Genomic DNA, 20,839 nt, shown 5'->3' on the forward strand with positions numbered 1-20,839 from the left:
ACCTAGGGGGAGGTCCAATCAGATGCCTATAACACAAAGACCATATCATGCTGAACGATTCGGTGGCAGTACCATTCTCCTAGGACCACCCCAAGCAAAGTTATGGGCAGGAATACAATGCCAACCAAAGGCCCAGCAAAGCATTATGGGGCGAGATTCTAGAGTGCAGTGAATATTATAGTATTTGCTCTCAGCTGAGCTAGGAGAGCCTGCCCCTTGAGGAATGTTTTGATATTGGATACTATAATATTCACTGCACTCTAGAATCTCGTCCCATAATGTTTTGCAGGGCCTTTGTTTGGGCTTATATTTTTGCCCATAACTGTGCTTGGGGTGGTCCTAGGAGGATGGGACCACCAACGAATCGTTCAGCATGATGTGCTCTTTGTGTTCGATGCTTGGTTCTCTCCCTAGGTTAGGGAGGACCCCAAAGTCATCACCTCTCTCACTGCTTGCTGTATTTTCATTTTCACTTTTGTGAGATGACTATATGCATTTTGTATGTAAAGATAGTTACATGTTGTTTTATCAAAGGTATGTGAGGTTTCTGTTTTATTAATTGGAATGAGACGGAACGGAGTTGCGGAGCAGGGTTCACAGAGTTTTTGTTCAACCCTGCAGAATTCCGTGTAGTAGTACTCCGCCAACTACGCCCACCCTTAGAGTTCGACCCCTGGAACTGGAGGCGATGATGCAAACTGCCTGGATGCTCATTAGCCATATGCTAGGCATTCCAAAACAGCTCATAGCTTTAGCCTGGAAGACAACCACGTCCCCACCCATTGTACAATGGTTCATGCACCTTCGGTATGTTATGGCAATGGAACTTTTGTCTCACAAACTGGACCAGGCTGATGCCAAATTCACATGTATCTGGTAACCGCTTATCGATTACTTGTTGCGCCTTGAGCATACCTGCTTCACATCACACAAGATTAAAACAATACAACTCTTTGACTAGCTGTCTGCCCAGCAACCCTTTTCTCACCTCCTTTACTCCCAACCATACTGTCAGAGAGGCCCACTTGTGTCCCACCCCAGAACGTGGTTGCAGCACGGTGGCCCCTTAAGATATATGTTTGACATGCACTTGTTATACTGTTTGGTTTTAACTTTTTAGAGTTATGATATGTTAATCCGCCTACATATCACTGCTTGCAACTGTGCTAATATATCATACCGTGTAGATGTAGATGTGGTGCGACCACAGCATTCATGACCATGTTCTCTAGTGTTATGTGGAAAATATTTATTAAACAAATTTCAAGCAAACCTATGAGGAGGGGCGTGCATACCCCTAGCCTAAAAAGACCACAGGGACCCCATCCCCCGGGGCCGAAATGCTGTAAAAAGGAGGGGGCGGGTCACACTGCCCCCCCCCTTCCTCGAACCGGAAAACACTCCAGGGGGACCCCATCCCTAGGGGCAATTAATTAATAACGGGAGGGGAGCACGCGGCCCCCCTCTCTGAGCCTGATTAAGCCCCGGGGACCCTATGCTCCAATGGGTGGCTTTACGTATGATTATAAAATATTGCTTTATGTTAAAAAACCTAGAAATCCACTGAAAAAATACAAGGTTAAACTAGCAATATAGTTAGGTGAAATGTTCAGTATCAATGTAACGTTTTAAACTCTAAAAACCACAGAAATTCACCAGTCATAGTTATGGTTATCTCAAGTAACTAAAACTTGTGCCCCATGGTAACTATAACTCGCGTCCTCGCTATACACTGCTAATTACCTCGCATATTAAATCACTCATGACATCTTCTATGTAATGACTGATAATATCACTGCAGCATTTGTAATGAAATTATTGATGAGAAAACTGTTCATAGTAGGGGCACAATTCTTCAGTTTTTGAAAAAAAACATTCACACCTTATAAATGTCCTTGTTATATAGAATTTGTCTATAGCACTGTATTACAACTATTTAACATGGGCATATACCCAGACATCCACCAATGGATATTCTATAGGCAACAGAAGCTTTGGCTTTCTTGCAATAGGATTTTGCTTTAAGCCACTACCTACCTTGAAACATACCTTTGTTTTTACCTTGTTTAACATGCAGTACTAATTGCTATTTGCATAATGGAATACTAAACTTTACTGGTTTGCAAACGGTGCACCATGTAACTTTCAACATGCCCATCCACACTTACCTCTAGGGCTTATATTGTTTCCATTCTAAGCACACACATGTGAAGATATAGTAACTCTATGCTGAATTCGATTATAGGCCACGCACATGTGGACACACAGTAACTCTATGCTGTATTTGATTATAGGCTCTTTACTAATAGCTCTCTTTTTTAAGTGATGTAAACGTTTATGTGGTAATGTGAATAGCAGTATAATTCAAGATGTCATTTGAGATGCCATCAATCGTCATTTAACATGTCATGAGTGATGTAATATGTGAGGTCATAAGCAGTTCTTGAAGGGGGCACAAGGTATAGTTAGTTCACTAAAATATAATGTGCAAATTTCAGTGTTTTTTTGTTTTTTAAATGTTAGTTCTTATTTCATTAAAACACCTAACTATAACATCACTTTAAGTCTTGTTTTTTTCAGTGAATTTCTAGGGGACTTTTAACATAAGGTAAGATTTTATTACCGTATCTAACTATAATATCACTTTAACCTTTGTTTTAATCAGTGAATTATTGTGTTTTCGTTATCATGTTCAAAGTTAAGCATACGCCCAACTCCCACAGGCACCCTGCGCTCACCCTTTCTGCTGTGCACGGCCTTCACCTGTGCACAACTTTGAGATCGCCCCTCGCCCACCCCACTACAGGCTGCCATCCCCCACTGAGCACAGCCATCAGCTGCACTGTGGTGGTTGGTCACAGAGACTTGTCTATGACCAGATCCTTCTTTTTTTATGGTTTTTCAGTATTGCTGCACCAGTACCGTTACTTCAGTTCCTCACTGGGGGCCTCGCTGGGTACTTCACTACAAGGTGCTGGTACTGCAGTTCCAGGGTTGGCCACAGACTCTGTCCTCCAGCCATGTTGCATGGCCAGTAAACAGCACATTGTGCACTCCTTATCATGGGGATAGGCAGGTTCCATTTTATGGGTGCATCACTGATTATACAGTGGAGAGACTTGAGTGTCCTCTGTCTTTTGAAGGACACAAGTAAAAATCTGTATCACAGGTGAACTCCATTGGGAGAAAAACACAAAGTTGGCAAGAAGCATTTGAATAGTGGCAGAATGGCACAGTGTCCACATACATGGGAAGATTGTTGTACCTTCATCCGCCATAGAGCTATGAAGGATACACACAGCACAAAGAAGCATCTAATAGTTCCTGAAACAAAAACAGAAAGATGGTTTTGTGGTACAACTCACAGTTCTTCAGTATAGGAATTAAATGTTTTGTTTAATTTAATTTCAGGATATCATACAGTACATTAATGGTACCAGGGGAGAAGGCTCCTGTTCTTCAGCCTAAGATAGAGACCCCCACTTTTAACACCATAGATTCTTCCGATAATTAGCTTCTATATCAACTTCATTTATCCTAGCTTTGCAGGTAGACTCCTCAGAAGGAGGAACTGTATGTCATTTAGCATATTCCAGTTTGAATTAGAGCTTGTGGTTCAAATAAATCAACTCTGGAAAATATACCAGACTCATAATAGTAAGCAAGTTCCTTCATATGAAAATTAAACATGATCACCTCTGGTTCAAATACAGGTCTTCGTACAGCAACTGGTCTGATGATATGCAATAGATTTACAGTATGTATGTCATTACATAGGAAGGCTACCATTTTTTTTTTCAAACCATTTTTATTGCAGGACCAAATATATCGTATAACACTCAGGATAAATGTCGTTAATGCAGGTTTCTCGCCCCCCCCTTAGCCATTTATCCGTGCAGTATACACAGCCGTACTGCCCACATCCCGGAGGCCGGGTGGCACCACTTAACCATAAGGTACATCGTTACAGTTCTTACAAGTACGGTCGTCTAGTGGGGAGATCCGCTGCCCGCTTTTAATGTTAGCTCCCCTCTCCCCCAAATTCACATGAATCTCACATTCTACTTCCATTAAGTGTGATCCTGCAATCCCTCCCTCAGCCCTCCCCCGCCCCCAGTGCCCCCCTCCCCCATAGCGCCTAGCCAGGAAGAGTTGATATGTGTGGTGGTTAGCAGGCTACCATATCAATGTTTGGGAAGAAGGAAAACAGTTCAAAGTCCTTCCCATTTACCTTAAAGCAGAACCCTACATGTTCAATGAGGCACTGCAAGCAGTGGTAACCTCACCGTGCCACCATGAGTTTACATGCCTAACCTTATTTTAAAGACTGTCATCTTTCATTTCACTAACCCATTGTCTACTGGATCTTCTGTGAAGAAGCTGTTTGAGCCTCCAATCATCATAACTCTTACATTTTATTGGGAAATATCACTGCACCATAGGAGTGAATGTTGCCCTCACCCAGAATCAAGCCAGCACCCTTCAAGAAACATAGTCCACTTTCAGACCAATTGTGTCACTTGCATTGAAGCACTCCAGAACTCTTCCAGCCCACTTGTCTCCCAGATAAAGATGGTTCTATTAGCAACATTTTTAATAAGAGAGTTGCAACTGAGGTGGTCATCTGAATAGGATCATGAGAAATCCCTATGACCCCTCCTATTCTGGTAAGCACTCGAAAAGACAATTTGATAGGAAAAAGGGCCATCGGGACTCCCAACAGTCATCTTTGATGCAACCAAGACTTGTTCTGTGGGAAGACTGATAGCATATCAAATGCACTCTTTTAAGGGACATTCTTCCTCTGCCTTAAAGTTTTTTCACACTTTCACCTGTGTACAGTGTTTGTGTACACCAGTAGTGCCTTTGCAATTTCCCTCTTTAGCAGGCATGACATTTGCTCATTACATCTGAGCCGAAGCAGCCATACTCACTCTTGAGTGCCACAAAACTGTTGATTCAATATGCAGCTCAGCTACCATTCATGCTCTCTATCAGCACTATCCCCTGAACATCAGTTGCACACTTCATGTAGAGGTTAAAAAGGTGGTATTTGGTTTGCCGGATCCAGAATTCATGTCACTGTTGTCACCTTTCCTCTACTATGTTTCAAACCATGCAACAAATAAGAAAGGAGGAGGCTGCAGGAAAGAGAAACAATATCTTACTCAATTGTTCATTGACTTCAGTGCTCACACAGCTAAAGCCCCCTATTAAACCACAGACCAGGTGTCACTTCACCAAATTCATAGTCCTCTTATGCTATTGCCATCACAGGAAATAACATCACACAATCTTTGACTCGAATGTGACCTCAGTTGTACATTAATCTTAAAATTAAACATTGAATTCGGATTTTAAATCATCAATCTGGTTGGCTGAATTACTGCAACTGCAAAGTAGTCCACAGGGGCTATAAATATCATTATATTGTATTTCAGATGTATTTATAAAGCACTTACTTCCACTGACAAGGTGTTGAAGTGCTGTATTGTTGCATGCTACTCTTTTACCAAATGTTAGTGGTTAATCCAGTGGTTGTTAAGTATTGTTGTAAGTGTGTTGGGTATTGGGTTAGTCTAGTGCGCTGAAGAAACTGAATAATTTCCTCCAGGTTTTAGGGATTGAATATGAGTTAGGTGTAATTGCAAGATGAAAACATTTAATAAAGTTAAAAGTGTAGAGGTGGTTAGATATTGTGAATTTTCAAGGTGAGGTTACACAGAAGGGGAGCTGATTTATGAGAGTAAGATGAGCAGATAAGTTACAAAAAGGGTAAGAATTGCGGAATGGTTCCTCAAAATTAGATTTAATGTTTATAAGGAAGGGGCGTGGTTAGTGTACTGAAGTACAGTAAAGAATAAGGTGGCAGGCATGTGATAGAGTAGGGTAAACTCCAAGGTTTTAAGGCAGGCAGAAGATGGAGTGTAAGGAAAATTTAATTCAAATTGAAATGTAGAAGAGAGAATAGTCCCTATCTATAAATCAGGTTAATCTTTTTAGGGTATTTTTAGAATATTGAGATATGATGCACTAGAAGAATAAAGAGTAGAGAAGAAAGGTTGAAAGTTGATTACCTAGGGACATATTTGGGATAGCCGGTCGTTTAGGTTTGTCTGGTGTGATTTTAAGGAGTGATCAATTCTGGGTTTGCATTGATCTTTCCATTATGTTTTTGTTTGAGACACATGCATGGGTTGTTGGGTTGTAAGCAATTGATAGCCCTCTGTGTGATGCAGAGTAGTTTGAAAGAGGATCTTCTTGCAATTGGGAGCCAGCGTAGAGCATCCATAATCGGAAAGATGTGGGTTTGCATATTTATAGGTATAAGTAGTCTTACTGCTTAATTTGGTATTCTTCATAGTCTTTTGATAATTGCGAGTTGAATGCTGTTGTATAGTCCATAGTATAGTTAAGTTTGGAGAGAATAAGTAAGGTTGCTGTTTGTACCTTTGGAGGAAGTTGAAATTGTAGAATAATGTGGCTATGCATTTGCATTGTGTAGTAAGTTGATTGGAGCATTCTGTCTACTTGAGTAGTCATATGAAGTATAGTAAAAGAAGATTCTGAGATTTACACTTGCAGCTATGTTTAGTGGGTTCCCCAGTTCATCTGGCCAGAAAGATAAAGGGTCCTCATTTTTCTACTCACTGTAGGCCAGTATTTCAGTTTTTCAGGTGATTCCATGCCATTCATTGATCTATGGCTATGATGCAGGTGTTACATTTTAATATTCCTAAATCCTTGGGTTTTCCAGTTTGAGAATTATCTGTGTATCATCTGCCTAGTTGAAGCAGGTATGTTGGAAACTGTTGAAAAGTTTCAATGCTAAAAAGTAAATGTGAGGTGATAGATCAATACAAATCTATGTGTAACTCCTGTTTATATGCAGTAAGTATTCCAAGAGAAAGTGGGTGTGTGACTCTGGTGATCTGTTGTTTATTTAAGAGAAAATCCAGTTCAGAGTGATGCCATCAATACTGAATTCTTTCAGTCTAAGAAGTAATGTCTCATGGTGTATTGTGTCCAAAGCCACTAAAAGGTCCAGTAGGAGCGCTGCTACACCATTTTTGTCAACTGTGTTTTTATATCATCCCAATTTCGGACTAGGGCAGTTTAGGCCCCTCTCCGTGGGTGGAATCCTATTGGTAGCAGTCAGCTCCTACCCCAGATATACCCCGAAATGATGCTTGAACGGAGAGTCTCAAGTGCAGTTCAGGAATTAAAGTTATTTTCAGGAATTAAAGTTATTTACACTGTTTCTGTCTTCTTACACAGGGATCGTGAAATTCAGCTTTACGAGCTGTCAAACTTGGAGCCTTATTGCCAGATCAGTGGATTAGAAACCGTTCCTTTAAAATTGGATTACTGGTAAGGCTTGATTGTGCAAAGTTTGATTAGAAAAAAACGAAATTATATAGCTTCTTATACAAAATTCACGTTAGAGAATCTGACAGCTGCTGCCATGTTTACCTCCTATGGCCCTATTACTAACCAGTAACACTAATTACTCAATGAGATAGCTTCCTTACCCATTCCTCACACCGTGAGGATAAGCATCTCCATTAAAAATCTCTCTAAAGCATTTTTTCTTATACAGGTCCCCTCCTCCTTTTACAGAGATTCAGTCATAAAAGGTAACCCTTCCTCCATCAAGTGCTAAATGTACCAGCCTTTTGGGAGATGACGATTGTAAAAAGCTTGTTCTTTCTCCTAAACTGGATTAGGCAAGAAAGAAGGAAGACTAATCTCCTGTTCTAGATTCAGTTTAGAATGGATTGTGAGGATAAAATTGAGTGGGAGCCTGAGAACCACACTATCAGACAAAACAGTAGCTAACGAAGAGCGCAAAGTAACAACCCAAGCTTTCCCAATCGTTTAGCTAAAATAATTGTCCTAAGAAATAGTACTTTAAGGGACTTGGGTCAGATATATTAAGTTTTGTCGCATGCAGTATAGCCACCAAATTATTAGAAGAGTACTCTTTCCAGTACTGTTCAAAAGTCATGGTTTAATACTTTTACCACTTTGTCTGTGTGCTTTACAGAGCAGCACACATGCAAAGTTGGAAAAACGTGGCTACTTTGTTGGGCTTACTTTTGTGGTGCATATCCCTTTCTACAAATGTTTGTAGATAAGGATTTCCATCAAAACCCATGGTTAGTTGGCCAGGAATGACCATGTCCCACTCATGGTATGCCCCCTTGATGCAAAGTAGTGCAAAGTTGCGCATATAGCAATGTATGTTACTTTATGCGACATTTCAACACAAATCATGAATTGTGTTGGAAACTAAATCCTACCACAACACTTTGCACTGGGTATGCGTCACTTTTGTGACAAATGCGCCACACAATGTGTTAGTAAATCTGGACCGAAGACTTCACGGAAACCTCCTCCAAAGGTTCGAAATTGGGTTTTTGTAGTAGAGCAGCTAGTACTTAGCGAACATGCCAAAGTGTCATGGAAGACCTGAAAACAGGCCTCACAAAAGTCTAACCCTTGAGTTGATGTAAGGCTTAGGACTGCAAATATTTCACACAAACTCAAGGTTCCCTGATACCCACTGAAAATGTAAGGTGGAGACGACAAGACCCTTGTCAAAATCCTCCAGGAAAACAATTATAGCATAAGGCCCCCTTCACAATCTCCAGAGCTGGCACCCAGAGTCATACACCCAAACTGAAAAGAGTCCCAGTAATCATGAAAAGCTTTCAATGCAGAATCCCTGTAAGATTTCTGGACACCCAAAATCACAGTACCAGACAAAGCTATATTGAGCAACCCTGACATATCAAAAGCGAAGCTGTTAACCTGAGTCTATGGAAAGGATGTATTTTCAAAGATGTTGGCATCCATTAAGTGGAGAACACACTCCGACTCCACTGACGTCTGGCGAAGAAGAGAAAACCAGGACATTCAAGGCCAAAAGAGAATGACCACCAACACCCAAGCCTGATCCTTGTGCACCTTCTACTGAAATGTTTGTGGAAAATGGATGGGGGAAAGGCATACAGAAGACCCTCCGGCTAGGGACAAGAAAGAGAATTCCTCCTCCAAGCCTCTGAATCCCAGGACTGAAGCAGTACTGTTTTAGCTTGTCATTTTGCTGAGAGGCAAATAATACTAAACAGGGCAGCTTAATTTCATGCAAATTCAAGAGAATTTCTATGGTCAGTAAAGAAAATTCCAGAGATGAGAGAGAGAGATGGCTGCATGGATAGATTGGCCTTTAATGCAATCTGGCAATGCCAGGCGTGCTGGTCTAACAGGTCAGTGTGTGGGCTCTCTTTTTTAGCTCTTTGTGAGCCTGTTGTATGGTTACCAAAAACCCTTATAGAGCATGTCTTTACAACTATGGGCCATTATTTGTTAGCTCTCTGATTCATTAATGAGGCCCACCTTTATTTTGGCACCAGGGCCTATTTTCTGTTCAATCTGACCTTGGTTGGCTGGGGGAGTGGGTCTTCTCAACAGTTGTCCAGACCTGTGATGAACTTGTGAGAAAGACATCACATGACATTCTGCCCAGTGTCCTCTTCTAGTAATAACATGATTGAGACCTGGTGCCACTAAGATGACTCAGGGAAGCCTTTGTGGTCATGTCTGTATCATAACACAATCTCCCAAAAGCTGAGGATAAAAAAGCTGCAGTGCCTGGAAAACTGCTGTCAGTTCCCTCCAAACTGATGAGCCTCTCGACAGAACCACTCTTAAGCCCCAGCCACTGGCATCCATTGTGACCACGCTCTGAAGAGAGGGTGGAGAGTTAAACACTCCACTAGACCATTGGGATTCATTCACCAATTCAGCTCTTTCTGGATTTCAGGCAGGACTATAATTGGTTTTCCCAAATTGCCGTGCAATGGGTGTGAGAACCTGAGGATGTGACGGTCCAGAATTCCAAGATGCAGATAGGCCCAATCGACCAATGGAAGAGCAGCAGGCATTTTGCTCTCTAGAAGAAATCACCACAGATCAAGAGCTTCTGATTAGTCTGTGATCCTCTGAAGGTAAATTTCTGTTTCTGAGCCCAATCTATAGTAAGAAAATCTCAGCCCAAGTCTGTTCTGAACTAGCTCCCAATGTACTGCACTTCTCAAAAAGGTTAGAGATGGGACTTTGCCGAATTTAGCAAGTCCCTGAAGATGGCAAACACGATACTTACCCTGCATAATTTTTACCAGAGAGTCATCTATATATGGGTGAACCAGTCCTCACTCATTAAGAAAGTATACCATGAGCAGATACAAGAACTTCTTAAATACACAATTTGAGGCCAAGAGCAGGGACCACAACCTAATACTTGAGGATCTGCAAGGTAAACTCAAGGAACCTTTAATTACTGGGGTGTACTTGGATGTGAAGATACACATTCTAAAGACCCAAGGAGAGTATGAAATTTCCTGTAGATACCATTGAAATGACCATTTACTGACTGTCCATTTTGAAATAATTCTTGGTGATAAAATGATGTAGATCCTTTAGCTAGACAATGAGTCTGAAATCTTCATTGTTTTTTCCACTAGAAATACAGTGAAGAAAACCCTTTAGCCCAGCTTATCGGATGGTACAGGGAACACTGACTTTTTGGACAGTAGATCATTAATATGGGAATTCATGGCTAATTGCAGAAGAGTGCTGTGAGGAAAGGGTGTTAAATGTTCTTCTGATTTTGAAGGAGGGGTTGATAACCCTATTCTGTTTCTGTCTTCCAATATCAAGTATTTGATTTATTAGAGTTAGATTGAACCCAACTTGCATAGAGCTGAGTGAGTCTTCCACTCACTGGAGGAGAACAAACCCTTTTATCTTTGGCATAGACATGATCTGAGAGCCCTGGAAGGAGGGGGCATGGGATGCTTGCAGACTGCTCATTGTCCTTGTAACCATCTTCCTAGAAGCAATAGGAGTAACTTCAAGCTCTGTTGAAACAGCAACATGAATCAAAACACCTGTAGTCTAGTAGTGTCTTCTCTGGGACCACAGGGTGTTTGCAATTCTTATAGGTTTTGGAAACCAATTCCTCCAATTGGAGACCAAATAGGTGCTTCCTGTGAAGGGTGATTTGTACAAAGAAGACTTCCGGACTCCTCCTGTGTTCCAATTTATCATCTATTTTGTTTATGATCTGCAATGTTTTGCTCTTGATGCCAGGCTTGGGTACCTGGGGGCGTCAAGAGACACATTTATTTTATTTATTTTATTTTGAAGGTTTTATATAGCGCTGGCTAGACCCAGAGGTATCAGAGCGCTTTACAAGATAAGGATAGTATAAGGCACATAGGGTAAAAAGCATATGAAAGGTAGTGCAACAAAAATTTACAAAGTACAGACAACATGAGCATTATACAAAACCAGATAAATAAACAGGGGCAGGAGCTATACATTTAAGTAATTAGGTAAATGGTGAAACAGGAGAACAGGGTATAAAATTACTGAACAAATATAGTGTGATAGATAAGAAATCAGGAGTAGGACAGAGGTTAGGAACCCCAATAATAATTGAGGAGGTGGGTTTTGAGGTCTTTTTTGAAACTAGAATAGGAGGGATTGCAGCGCAGGTTTTTTGGGAGGGCATTCCAGATAATAGGGACATTGCCAGAGAAGGAGCGAGAATGTGTAGCTTTCTTTTTATGCAGAGGTGGGATTAGGAGTAGGGTGTTGGTGCTTCTCAGAGGTCGAGTGGAGCCCGCAGTGTGGAGTTTCTTTGAGAGGTAATGCGGAGTGTTTTGGTGGAGGACTTTATGAGTAATGCAGGCGGTTTTGTAGGCAGATCTGCCTTCGATAGGGAGCCATTTAAGAGATTTGAGAGCCGGGGATATATGATCGAAGCGTTTGTAGTCCGTGATGAGCCTGGCAGAAAAGTTGAGCACAGCTCTGATTGGAGCTAGGTGTACTTTGGGGATTCCATTAAGGATGGCATTACCATAATCAATACGTGACAGAACAATCGACTGAACTACGAGTTTGATATCATCGGTGGGTATGAATGGTTTAATTTTCTTGAGGTGACGGAGAGTGAAGAGGGCTCCTTTGGCAGAGTTTTGATGTGAACATTAGGGGTTAGGGTGTTGTCGATAGTGATGCCAAGAGATTTGACGGAGTTGGACAGGGTGAGTGAGCAATTGAGTGCATTGAGGTCAGGGATCCATGATTGAACGGGTAGAGGGTTATTTTTGGGGGAGAAGAGAATGATTTCGGTTTTGTTAGGGTTGAGTTTGAGATGATTGGAATGGAACCATGTTTGGATCTTGGTAAGGGTGTTGTTCAGGTGTAAGATGTCAGCATGAGTTTTAATCTTGTAATAGATTTGGGTGTCATCGGCGTAAAGGTGGTAATTTATGCCTGCTTGGTTAAGAATGATTGTGAGAGGTTCCATAAAGAGGTTAAAGAGGGAGGGAGAGAGAATAGATCCTTGGGGGACTCCAAGGGAGACAGGAGTGGGGGTAGAGAGACAGTTTTGAATTTTGATTTGCTGAGTACGGTGTTGTAGATAAGAGATGAACCATTTGTAGGCGGTGCCATTAAGGCCAAAACGGTTCCTGAGCACATTAAGTAGGGCTGAATGGTTGACTGTATCAAATGCTGCGGAGAGATCAAGAAGGATAAGAAGGCAGGTCTCGCCATTGTCAAGTGATTGATGGATGTCATCTATGACATTGGGCATCGCCGTTTCGGTGCTGCAGCCTTTTCTGAAGCCAGATTGAAAGGTGTCGAGAAGGTTGACATTTTCTATGTGTTTGTCTAATTGTAGTAGGACACATTTTTCAAGTACCTTTGAGAGAAGGGGGAGGTTAGTAATGGGGCGGAGATTATTTAGGTCATTGGGGTCAGCATTGGGGTTTTTGATTATGGGCGAGATTTGACCAAGCTGAAGGGAGGAGGGGACACAGCCCGTGGAGAGAGAGGTGTTGAGGATTTTGGTCCAGAATGGGGTGATGATGTGCTTAAGGGCAGGGACAAGGTTGGAGGGTATTGGGTCTTTTGTGTGGGAGGATGGTTTTAGATTGCCAATTAAATTGAGGACTTCAAGCTCAGTGACGGGAAGAAAGTTGAGCAAGGAGGCATTGTTCTTAAGTTGAGATTTAGGGGAGTTGGTTACTGGAGATGTGGAAGGTGAGAGGCTTGTGGAGTGGTGGGGGGGTATGGAAATGGGCGGGAGAGGAGGCTCGCTGGGGAGCAGTAGGATAGAGGGCAGAGGAGAGTGTGTGTCGTCTGGAAGGGGGGATGTGGAGTAGGTATTAGAGGTGAGGACAGGATTGGATTGGGGGTTGGAGGATAGTTGTATGGGAATGGAAGGATATGGTCAATTTTGGCAATTTTTTCAGAGAAGAAGTGGGCAATTTCTTCACATCTGTCTGATGAGGCTGTCATATTTGGAGGTGCGGGGGAAGTTTGGTTTTGGATGATTTTGAAGAGTTCCCTGGGTCTGTTTATGGCACGGTCAAGTTGAGTGCGGAAGAAGGATGCTTTTTCCTTGAGGATGTGTTTTTTGTAAGTGGATCTGGCATGTCTGAGAAGTGTAAGATGGGAGGGTGAGGGATGGTGTCTCCAGGTTCTTTCCGACAGTCTGAGTGCCCGTCTCTCATTATTTATCTCTGTATTAAGCCAAGAGTTTGACGGGGTGTTTCTTTGGTTTTTGAGTTTAGGCGGGGCTAGTTGGTCAAGAATATCTGTAACAGTATTGTTAAATAGTTCAGTGAGCTCATTCGCATTTTGGGAGGGGGGAATGAGAAGAAGTTGAGCTTGGAGTTTCGATTGTAGAACTCCTGGGGGGATGCCTTTTAGGTTTCTGGTCAATTTCTTAGGTCTGGTAGTTTTAGGGGCAGGGAGGTTTGCTGAGGTATCAATGGTGAAGAGTATAAGGTGATGGTCGGACCAGTCAGTGGGGATGATATTGGTAACGGAAGTCAGATCATCGTTGGACAGAATGACGTCAAGTATGGATCCTTTAGTGTGAGTTGGAGATTGGCAGAGTTGTTTGAGTTCGTTGATTTCAAGAAGTGTAGTGAGGAGGGAGATGGTGGGGTCATTGGTATCATTCCAATGGAGGTTAAGATCCCCAAGAAAGAGATTTTTGGAGTTCGATAATGCTGATTGCGCCAGTAGATCAGACAAGTCCTCAATGAAGGGCTGTGGTGGTCCCGGGGGGCGATAGATGTTGTGTAGACAAATTGGGTGGGAGTTTTGAGTTAACAGTTCTGCTTCCAGGTATTCGCATGAGGCGTAGCCTGGGTTAGTGATAAACCTGAAGTTCCTTTTTGAAGATAATGGCTAGCCCTCCCCCATCTCTGTTAGGTCTGTCTTTTCTAAGAATAGAGTATCCTGGGGGGAGAGAAGGTCAAGTATGCTCGTTGAGTGGTCATTTAGCCAGGTTTCAGTGAGGAATGCAATATCAATGGATTCACTCAGGATGGTTTCCGAGATTTCCGTGGCGTGTAGGACCGCGGAGCGACAGTTAACTAGCATGCATTTCAGTGGTGTGGGGTTGGGTATGGAGGGTGGGCAAGAGTGGATCAGCGAAAGTTGAGGTGGTGGTCTGGGGGAAGCGGGGGAGGAGGGGGTTCTATTTGTCCCTATGATAACAGGGATGGGGGCATAAGGGAGTGGAGGGTTGGTGGTTGGCAGATTAGTAAAATAGGAGTTACATAGGTCGGAGAGGTCGGACGGGGAGAGATGGTTCGAGGTGCGGAGAGGTCTATGCTTACGGTATCGGAGAGGGAGTGATCTCCAAAGGTTGTGTTTGTTACTGGGGATGTTTGAGGGAGGGAGGATGATGGTTTTATGGTAAGGGAGGGTTCTGGTGCTGTGGACAAAGAAGTCTTTTCTGAGTTGGGCAAATTCCGTAGTTAAATTAGATAGGTCACATTTAATGTTATGTAGGATCTGGGCAATTGAGGAGAGGGGGGTATCTGGAGTGCATGGTCTGAGTTATTTGCAGAGGGTGGACTAATGTGAGAGGGGGGAGATGTGGTAGATGGTGTGGGGTGAGCGGTGACAGGGCTGGGAGGAGTGAGGGGTTCGGAAGTTAAAGTAGGTAGGACGAATACAGTGTTGTGTAGGCTTGGGGTAGTCCGGGTACAGGGAAGTAATGAAGGGGCGTGGGAGGTGGGAGGAGAATGGTCTGGGGATAGGGAGTGGACGTGATTAGTTGCTGGTGGCGGCCTACTGTGTGAGGGGGGAGATAGGGTAGTAGGTATGGAGTGATGGCTGGTGGATCTGTTAAGTGAGAGTGTAGGGGTTAGGTTAAACAGGGGGCAGAAATCTGCAGGTGATGTGGTCAGAGAGGATAAAAGGGCATGAAGCGAGTGAGAAACAAATATATTGGTGTGATGGGGATGTGTGATTATTGAGGGTTGGGGTGAGGGTGTGTGAGGAAGATAGGTGTTTATTGGGGGTTGAGGTGCGGGGTTGGGGGGTTGGGTAGGTAGAGCCTGAGGGGGGTGGGAAGAGGGGAAGGGGAGGATCAGAGACTGTATGGGATTGGTAGGGGGGTGAGGATTTGTGATAGGTGATTGCGGGGAAAAGACGGTGGAGTAAGTGAGTGGTTGGGTCAGGGGAGGGAGGTTTCCTGAACAGGGGGAGGGCGGGTCATGGGAAGGGAATGATAAGTAGGAGACAGGAGTTTGGGGCTACCGTTATTCATGGAGGGGTCAGAGGAGTAAGGGTTAAGGGGGTTAGGGGGAGAGAGAGAGATAAGTGGGGGATGAGAAGTAGGTCATTGGGGATGGGGGTAGTCGTTATCAATAGGTGGTCAAGGGAGATGGTGAGGTCATTTTTTAGAGGTTGAGAGTGGAGGTAGAGTGGGGGGAGGGGGGAGAAAAAGGTTTGGGGGGCTCTGTTTGCTTGGGTAGGAGGAGAGTTAGGCGCTGAATGGTTAAGGAGGAGAGACATAGTGCTAAAGTGGTGTTCAAAGATAGAGAGGTGTGAAGGCGAGGCTTGTATAAGGATATTACCTGTTTTGAAGATGGAGATATCAATATCACCCTGAAAGGCTGGGGAGGGAGCGGTGGATATTTTAAATCCATATGGGATATTGATTGATTTAGAGATAGGGAGGTGTTGGAGGAGGATGCTCTTCCATTTGGAAGGGCGTTTGGAGTAGAAGATGAAGTTGGTCATAATGGGGGAGGTGAGGCTGAGGTAGTTATCGACAATGAGTGTTTCAGGGTTGCGGATGAGGAGTTTATGTTTGAAATTTTTCCTTGCATGTTTTGGGGGGTAGAGAATGGTCCAGGAGTTGGGGCCGTGTTTAGAGAGGGTATGGTCCTGAGGGTGATGGTCAGTGCTGTGAAGGGGCATTTTGGGTGGACGTGAGAGGGAGACAGAGAAAAGAGAAGGAAGTTAAAGGAGATGGGGTAGGGAAGGAGAGGAGAGGGGCGCGCTGGGAGAGTGTGGGGTCGAAAAATCGGGGGCAAGATAAGGAGGTGGTGTTAAGCAAGAGAGGAATAAAATCAGGAGCAGATTTGATAGCAAAACAGAATTACATCATTGATGTTCAGTAAGGTAGAAAAGGTAAAACAAGCACGGTAGATATGATGAATCAAGCAAGGGGGCAAATAGTCGAGGAAATACAGTCAGGCGCAGATAAGATAGTAAAAGAAGATTCCAGTGCAAATATGAATCACATTAAATAGTTAAGCAAACACGATAAAATATGGGAGTAGGATAACCAAGGGAGGAATTAAAAATCAAGAGCAGATTAGGTAGCAAAACAGATTACATCGTAAGATTGGAGCAAATTAAAAAGGTAAACAAACACAAACCTCAAAAAGCAAAAGATAAAATCCAAAAACAATAGTCTGTGGGGGAGCAATTATATTATATTCAAATTATAATATTATATCATATTTAGCAATATGAAGCAGGTAGCTTGGTTTGATAGGCTCGAATTCCAGGGTTTACTCAGGATTTACGCCGATGGCGATCCCAAACCTCCGGGGCCCAACCATTCAATAAGCATAGAAAAACAAGATGAGGAGGAAAACAATGGCTGATGTCCAGTCGGCCCCTCTGCTCACCTTTTGCGATTTAACACCCATTGCCCACAATATGTCCGACTCTGGCTACTCAGTGCTTTATGTCTACAAAGTGAATATGCGAAGGGGGTCACACTTCGATCGGGAGACTCAACCTTTCAGTGAATACAATCTGTGATTGTTCGCAGCTGGTCCATACCATCCTGTACTGGCGAGAAAGAGCGACTGCTCACCCGAAGGGCACTCTAAGCCGTGGGCCAAGCTGATTCTCCTGTCAAGCTGCGTTTCAAGGCCAGACATCTCTTTCTTACACGCTGCTGCTCAAAATCTCATCAAGCTTTATTTCAGCAGCTTGACTTCAGCTCACGAATCTTTTGCAAAGGTCAGCTCACGCATGCAGTCCTAAATCTGTTTAGGAAACCCTACATGAGCACAGACCAAGCCTGCCCTTGGTACATGAGGATTCGGAACAGGCAGAGCCCAATCTGCAGCGAGCCGTCCTCTCGCTCACCACCATCAGGTCAACAGTGCAGGCAGCAAAGTCAGACATGAGCCTCAGCTCTCCTGGCAGGACGTCAGGAAACTCCTGTAAGCGTGTGGGTCTTCCTTTGTTGTCCAATGCGCATTTCACTCGCCTCCAGCCGCTGCTCATTTACTGCGCCCCTCGCGTAGTAGGAAGTCCTTCTCGCCTCGTCGGGGGGGCAACTCAGGAATCGGCCGCCTGCCACTCCTCAGCAGCTCCACTCCCTATGAAATCGTGGCCGCCCCACCAAAAGCGTTGCGCCTATGCAAGGGCACACGCAGGGCAGTCCGCACTCCCAATTCATCGCTCAGGGACCATCGATCGCCGCCGCATTAACACCAGGTCAGAGCAAGTGTAAATTTCCTGGTGCTGTCGCACCTTATCACCGGTTTTGTGTTCTTATCGCCAATCGGGCTGGTCGTTGAGAATGTTGAGGGGTGGTGTTGTCGCGGCACGGGAACGCCTACTCTGCATCACATTAGCGATAGTTGCGGGGATCCTCTGTTGCGATGTTTTTTTGCGGCTGCTATCGCGGGTAAAACTGGTGCTGTGGGCTGTTCGCACCAGCTTGTGAATGGGGAGGTAAATTTATCACGACTATGGCTGCAATAAAGTGCCATTAATTCAGTGATAGCTCCTTGTGAATAAGGCCCAATGCTGTGTAGCTATGCTTCATTTAGCATCCTGGACCAAGGTAGAAATGAATACGAGTGGCTGTGTGTCCCAAAATCCTGCAGCAATGAGGGGCAAATTCTTAGTGTCTCCTCTACATCAGCTCGGTAAGGATTTAAAATTGCACAATTTGCAGATAGCTCTAAAGTTCATTCTTTTGCTCACTGTGGTACCCCAGTTTGGACCCAGCCATATGCAAATCAGTCTTAACCCTGTGGCTCAAGGAACCAGTCCAGCCCGAACTGTCAGGTCAGGTTGCCCATCTGTTCTTTTTGCAAGACTGGGGCACCAGGAGATACCTCTGGCCTCCCAAAATGAACGTCTATGCAAGAAGATAAAACCTGCTGTGTTCCAATTAATGACATCAGTAGGAGTACATTGATTATTTCAGAGTGTGTCACTGAAAACGGCATAACTTAAAGTAGGGAGGGAACATATAGACCAGCAAGAGGTCACTTTGCTTCTTAATTTTGCGCGGTACCAATTGCTCTTCTAATGACATTTCCTGTTTCTTTCCATTGCATGCTCTTCAACACGAGGACCTGTATATTATGTTGGAAGGCATAAGATCAGAGGGAGGGCGTTTCATTGATATTTGTGCTGCCTTTCCTTCTGTCTGTCTTGTCAGCAATGCCTCGCCTTTCAGTCATTCAAGGGAGATTGCCTGATGTGAATATATTCCCTTAATTCTGAAGATCGCTCACCCTAATCCTATCAAGTCTCCCAGGAGGGCGCTACCATATTGCAGAAGAAACAGAGCCAGTCAAACATTCGTTTAGTTTTGATATATGCTTAGATCTGGTCCCTGAATTACGTGTTGTGCGCTGCTGCCAGAGGTTTGCATGACAGGCTGCAGATCATGCTCGCGCTTCTTGTTTACTCCGCGTGGAGTCTCATTCGCGGGCGCTGTCATTACCCCCTCCTTCGCAATTTTTCACTCTTTTTCCATGTCATGAATATTCTTTTTGCTCCAAGAGAGCGCACTACTTCCTAGCGCAGTAACAATCCCGGAGTCCCGAGTCGCTCGTCGCACCCCTGCAGGGAGGGGAGGGGGGGGGGGTGGGGGGAGTGGCCCAGTCCGCAACCTTTCCAGACCTCCACGGCGCAGGCACCCGCCTCGCAGGCAGTCATGGTCGATCTGTGGCACAGCTGGCAGCCGCGCGGTCGAAAACCCCAATAATCTTAAAGGAACTTAGGGTGCATCTCAATAGTAGTCCAAATTCTAGCAATATCCTCACCATTCTGGATTGCCAAAGGCAACTTATGGAAATCTTAGACAAGTGAATGGAAAACATAAGTGCCATAAATAACAACCCACTTGGAAACGGCCAAACAAGAACATGCATTGTTGAAAAATCTATCCACTTTACAACCCATAGACTTTGTTGGTGTAACTTTGTTTCCAAAAGATAACATTATGCCACCCAGATGAGTCACCAGGGAATCCACTTTCACAGACTGTGGCAAATTGTATCAGCACCCTCAATGTCAAAAGGCCAAGAAAGGAGTCTAGGAATAATCACTTTTTCCATGTCCTTCCATTCTGTCTTTTTTAAATCCTTAATCAGCTGGAGGATGGGAAGATGTGGAACCGAATACTTGTGAAATTGTTGAAAAATACCACCATTGGTGCTGGGTTCAGATTCCAACTCAGGAAAATCCAGAATTTCTCTGAAATGGCCATAAATGTCTCCCATGTGTTCACCACAAAACAACTTCCCAGTGGACTTTTTTTAATACAGCATCATCCTGATGCAAAGAAGATTATGAGGATGAAGAAGAGTAATGTCTGCATCTCTTTCGATGCCTATGATTTAATCTAGACTCAGCAAGCAGTTTTTGTAGGATCGCTATCATTAGAGCTTTGAGGTCTACTGTACTGTGCTCTTGACTGGGATAATAACACCAGAAGATCCTTGTGACTTCTTATAAGGTGGGGGAGTATTTTAGAACTGTGTTCCAGAGCAGGAGCAATTAGCCCCGAATGGCTCAGAGATTCAGGTGGGGCTAAGGAGAGCGACTCCCAGCCCTTAGCCCATGAAGGCACTTTCAGGGAAACTTACCTTATTGGACTCCCTTCCTGTTGGGGCAAGGCCCTGCAGGCTACAGCAACAAGGCGGAGAGGTGGAGCCTCCACTCTTTTTTCATTACATGTAGAAATGCCAGTCTCCAGTGGAGACAGAACCAAAACAGAACTTAATGTAGTAGAGTTACCTTTTATGGTGCTAACTCTGGAGAAAGAGAGGGTTGTATTAAGGAAAAGGAATAGTTTAAGAAAAAAATACACTTTAGAGTGATCTCTCATGAAGATTATCTACCTCATTGCATGAGGAATAGGGTAGGGAAGTAATTCGAAATTCATGATAAGACTGTATAACAACTTTTTGTTGAATAAATATTATTGGTCACACTACAATGCACAAATGTTTTTCCATTGACTTTGCATAACTGCCATGCGGTTCTATGTAGGAGTGTGCAAAATTGACATAAATTGCTTTTGCATAAGTAGGTGACATGTCAGTAAAACAACGCACAAGTACGCATAATTATGCAGTGTGCAAATCCGTCATTTAGAGCAATATTTAAGCACGAAATGCATCCTCAAATCAGTTTTTGATGCAAGCACACATTTTGGGGTAAAAAACAATTCGCAAAATCCCAA

At 43.7% G+C, this 20,839-nt stretch overlaps 1 protein-coding gene across 1 annotated transcript in view; it reads left to right on the forward strand.

Moving 5' to 3' along the window:
• LOC146802102 (cilia- and flagella-associated protein 337-like) overlaps positions 1-20,839 on the forward strand; it is a 521,178-nt gene that overhangs the window by 192,232 nt on the left and 308,107 nt on the right. Inside the window, exon 8 of the mRNA XM_085621663.1 lies at positions 7,279-7,371. Within this exon, the coding sequence (XP_085477789.1) occupies positions 7,279-7,371 (93 nt within the window). The remainder of the gene's footprint in view (positions 1-7,278; positions 7,372-20,839) is intronic.

This window comes from Triturus cristatus, chromosome 8, assembly GCF_964204655.1.
Source record: "Triturus cristatus chromosome 8, aTriCri1.1, whole genome shotgun sequence".
Lineage (NCBI taxonomy): Eukaryota > Metazoa > Chordata > Amphibia > Caudata > Salamandridae > Triturus > Triturus cristatus.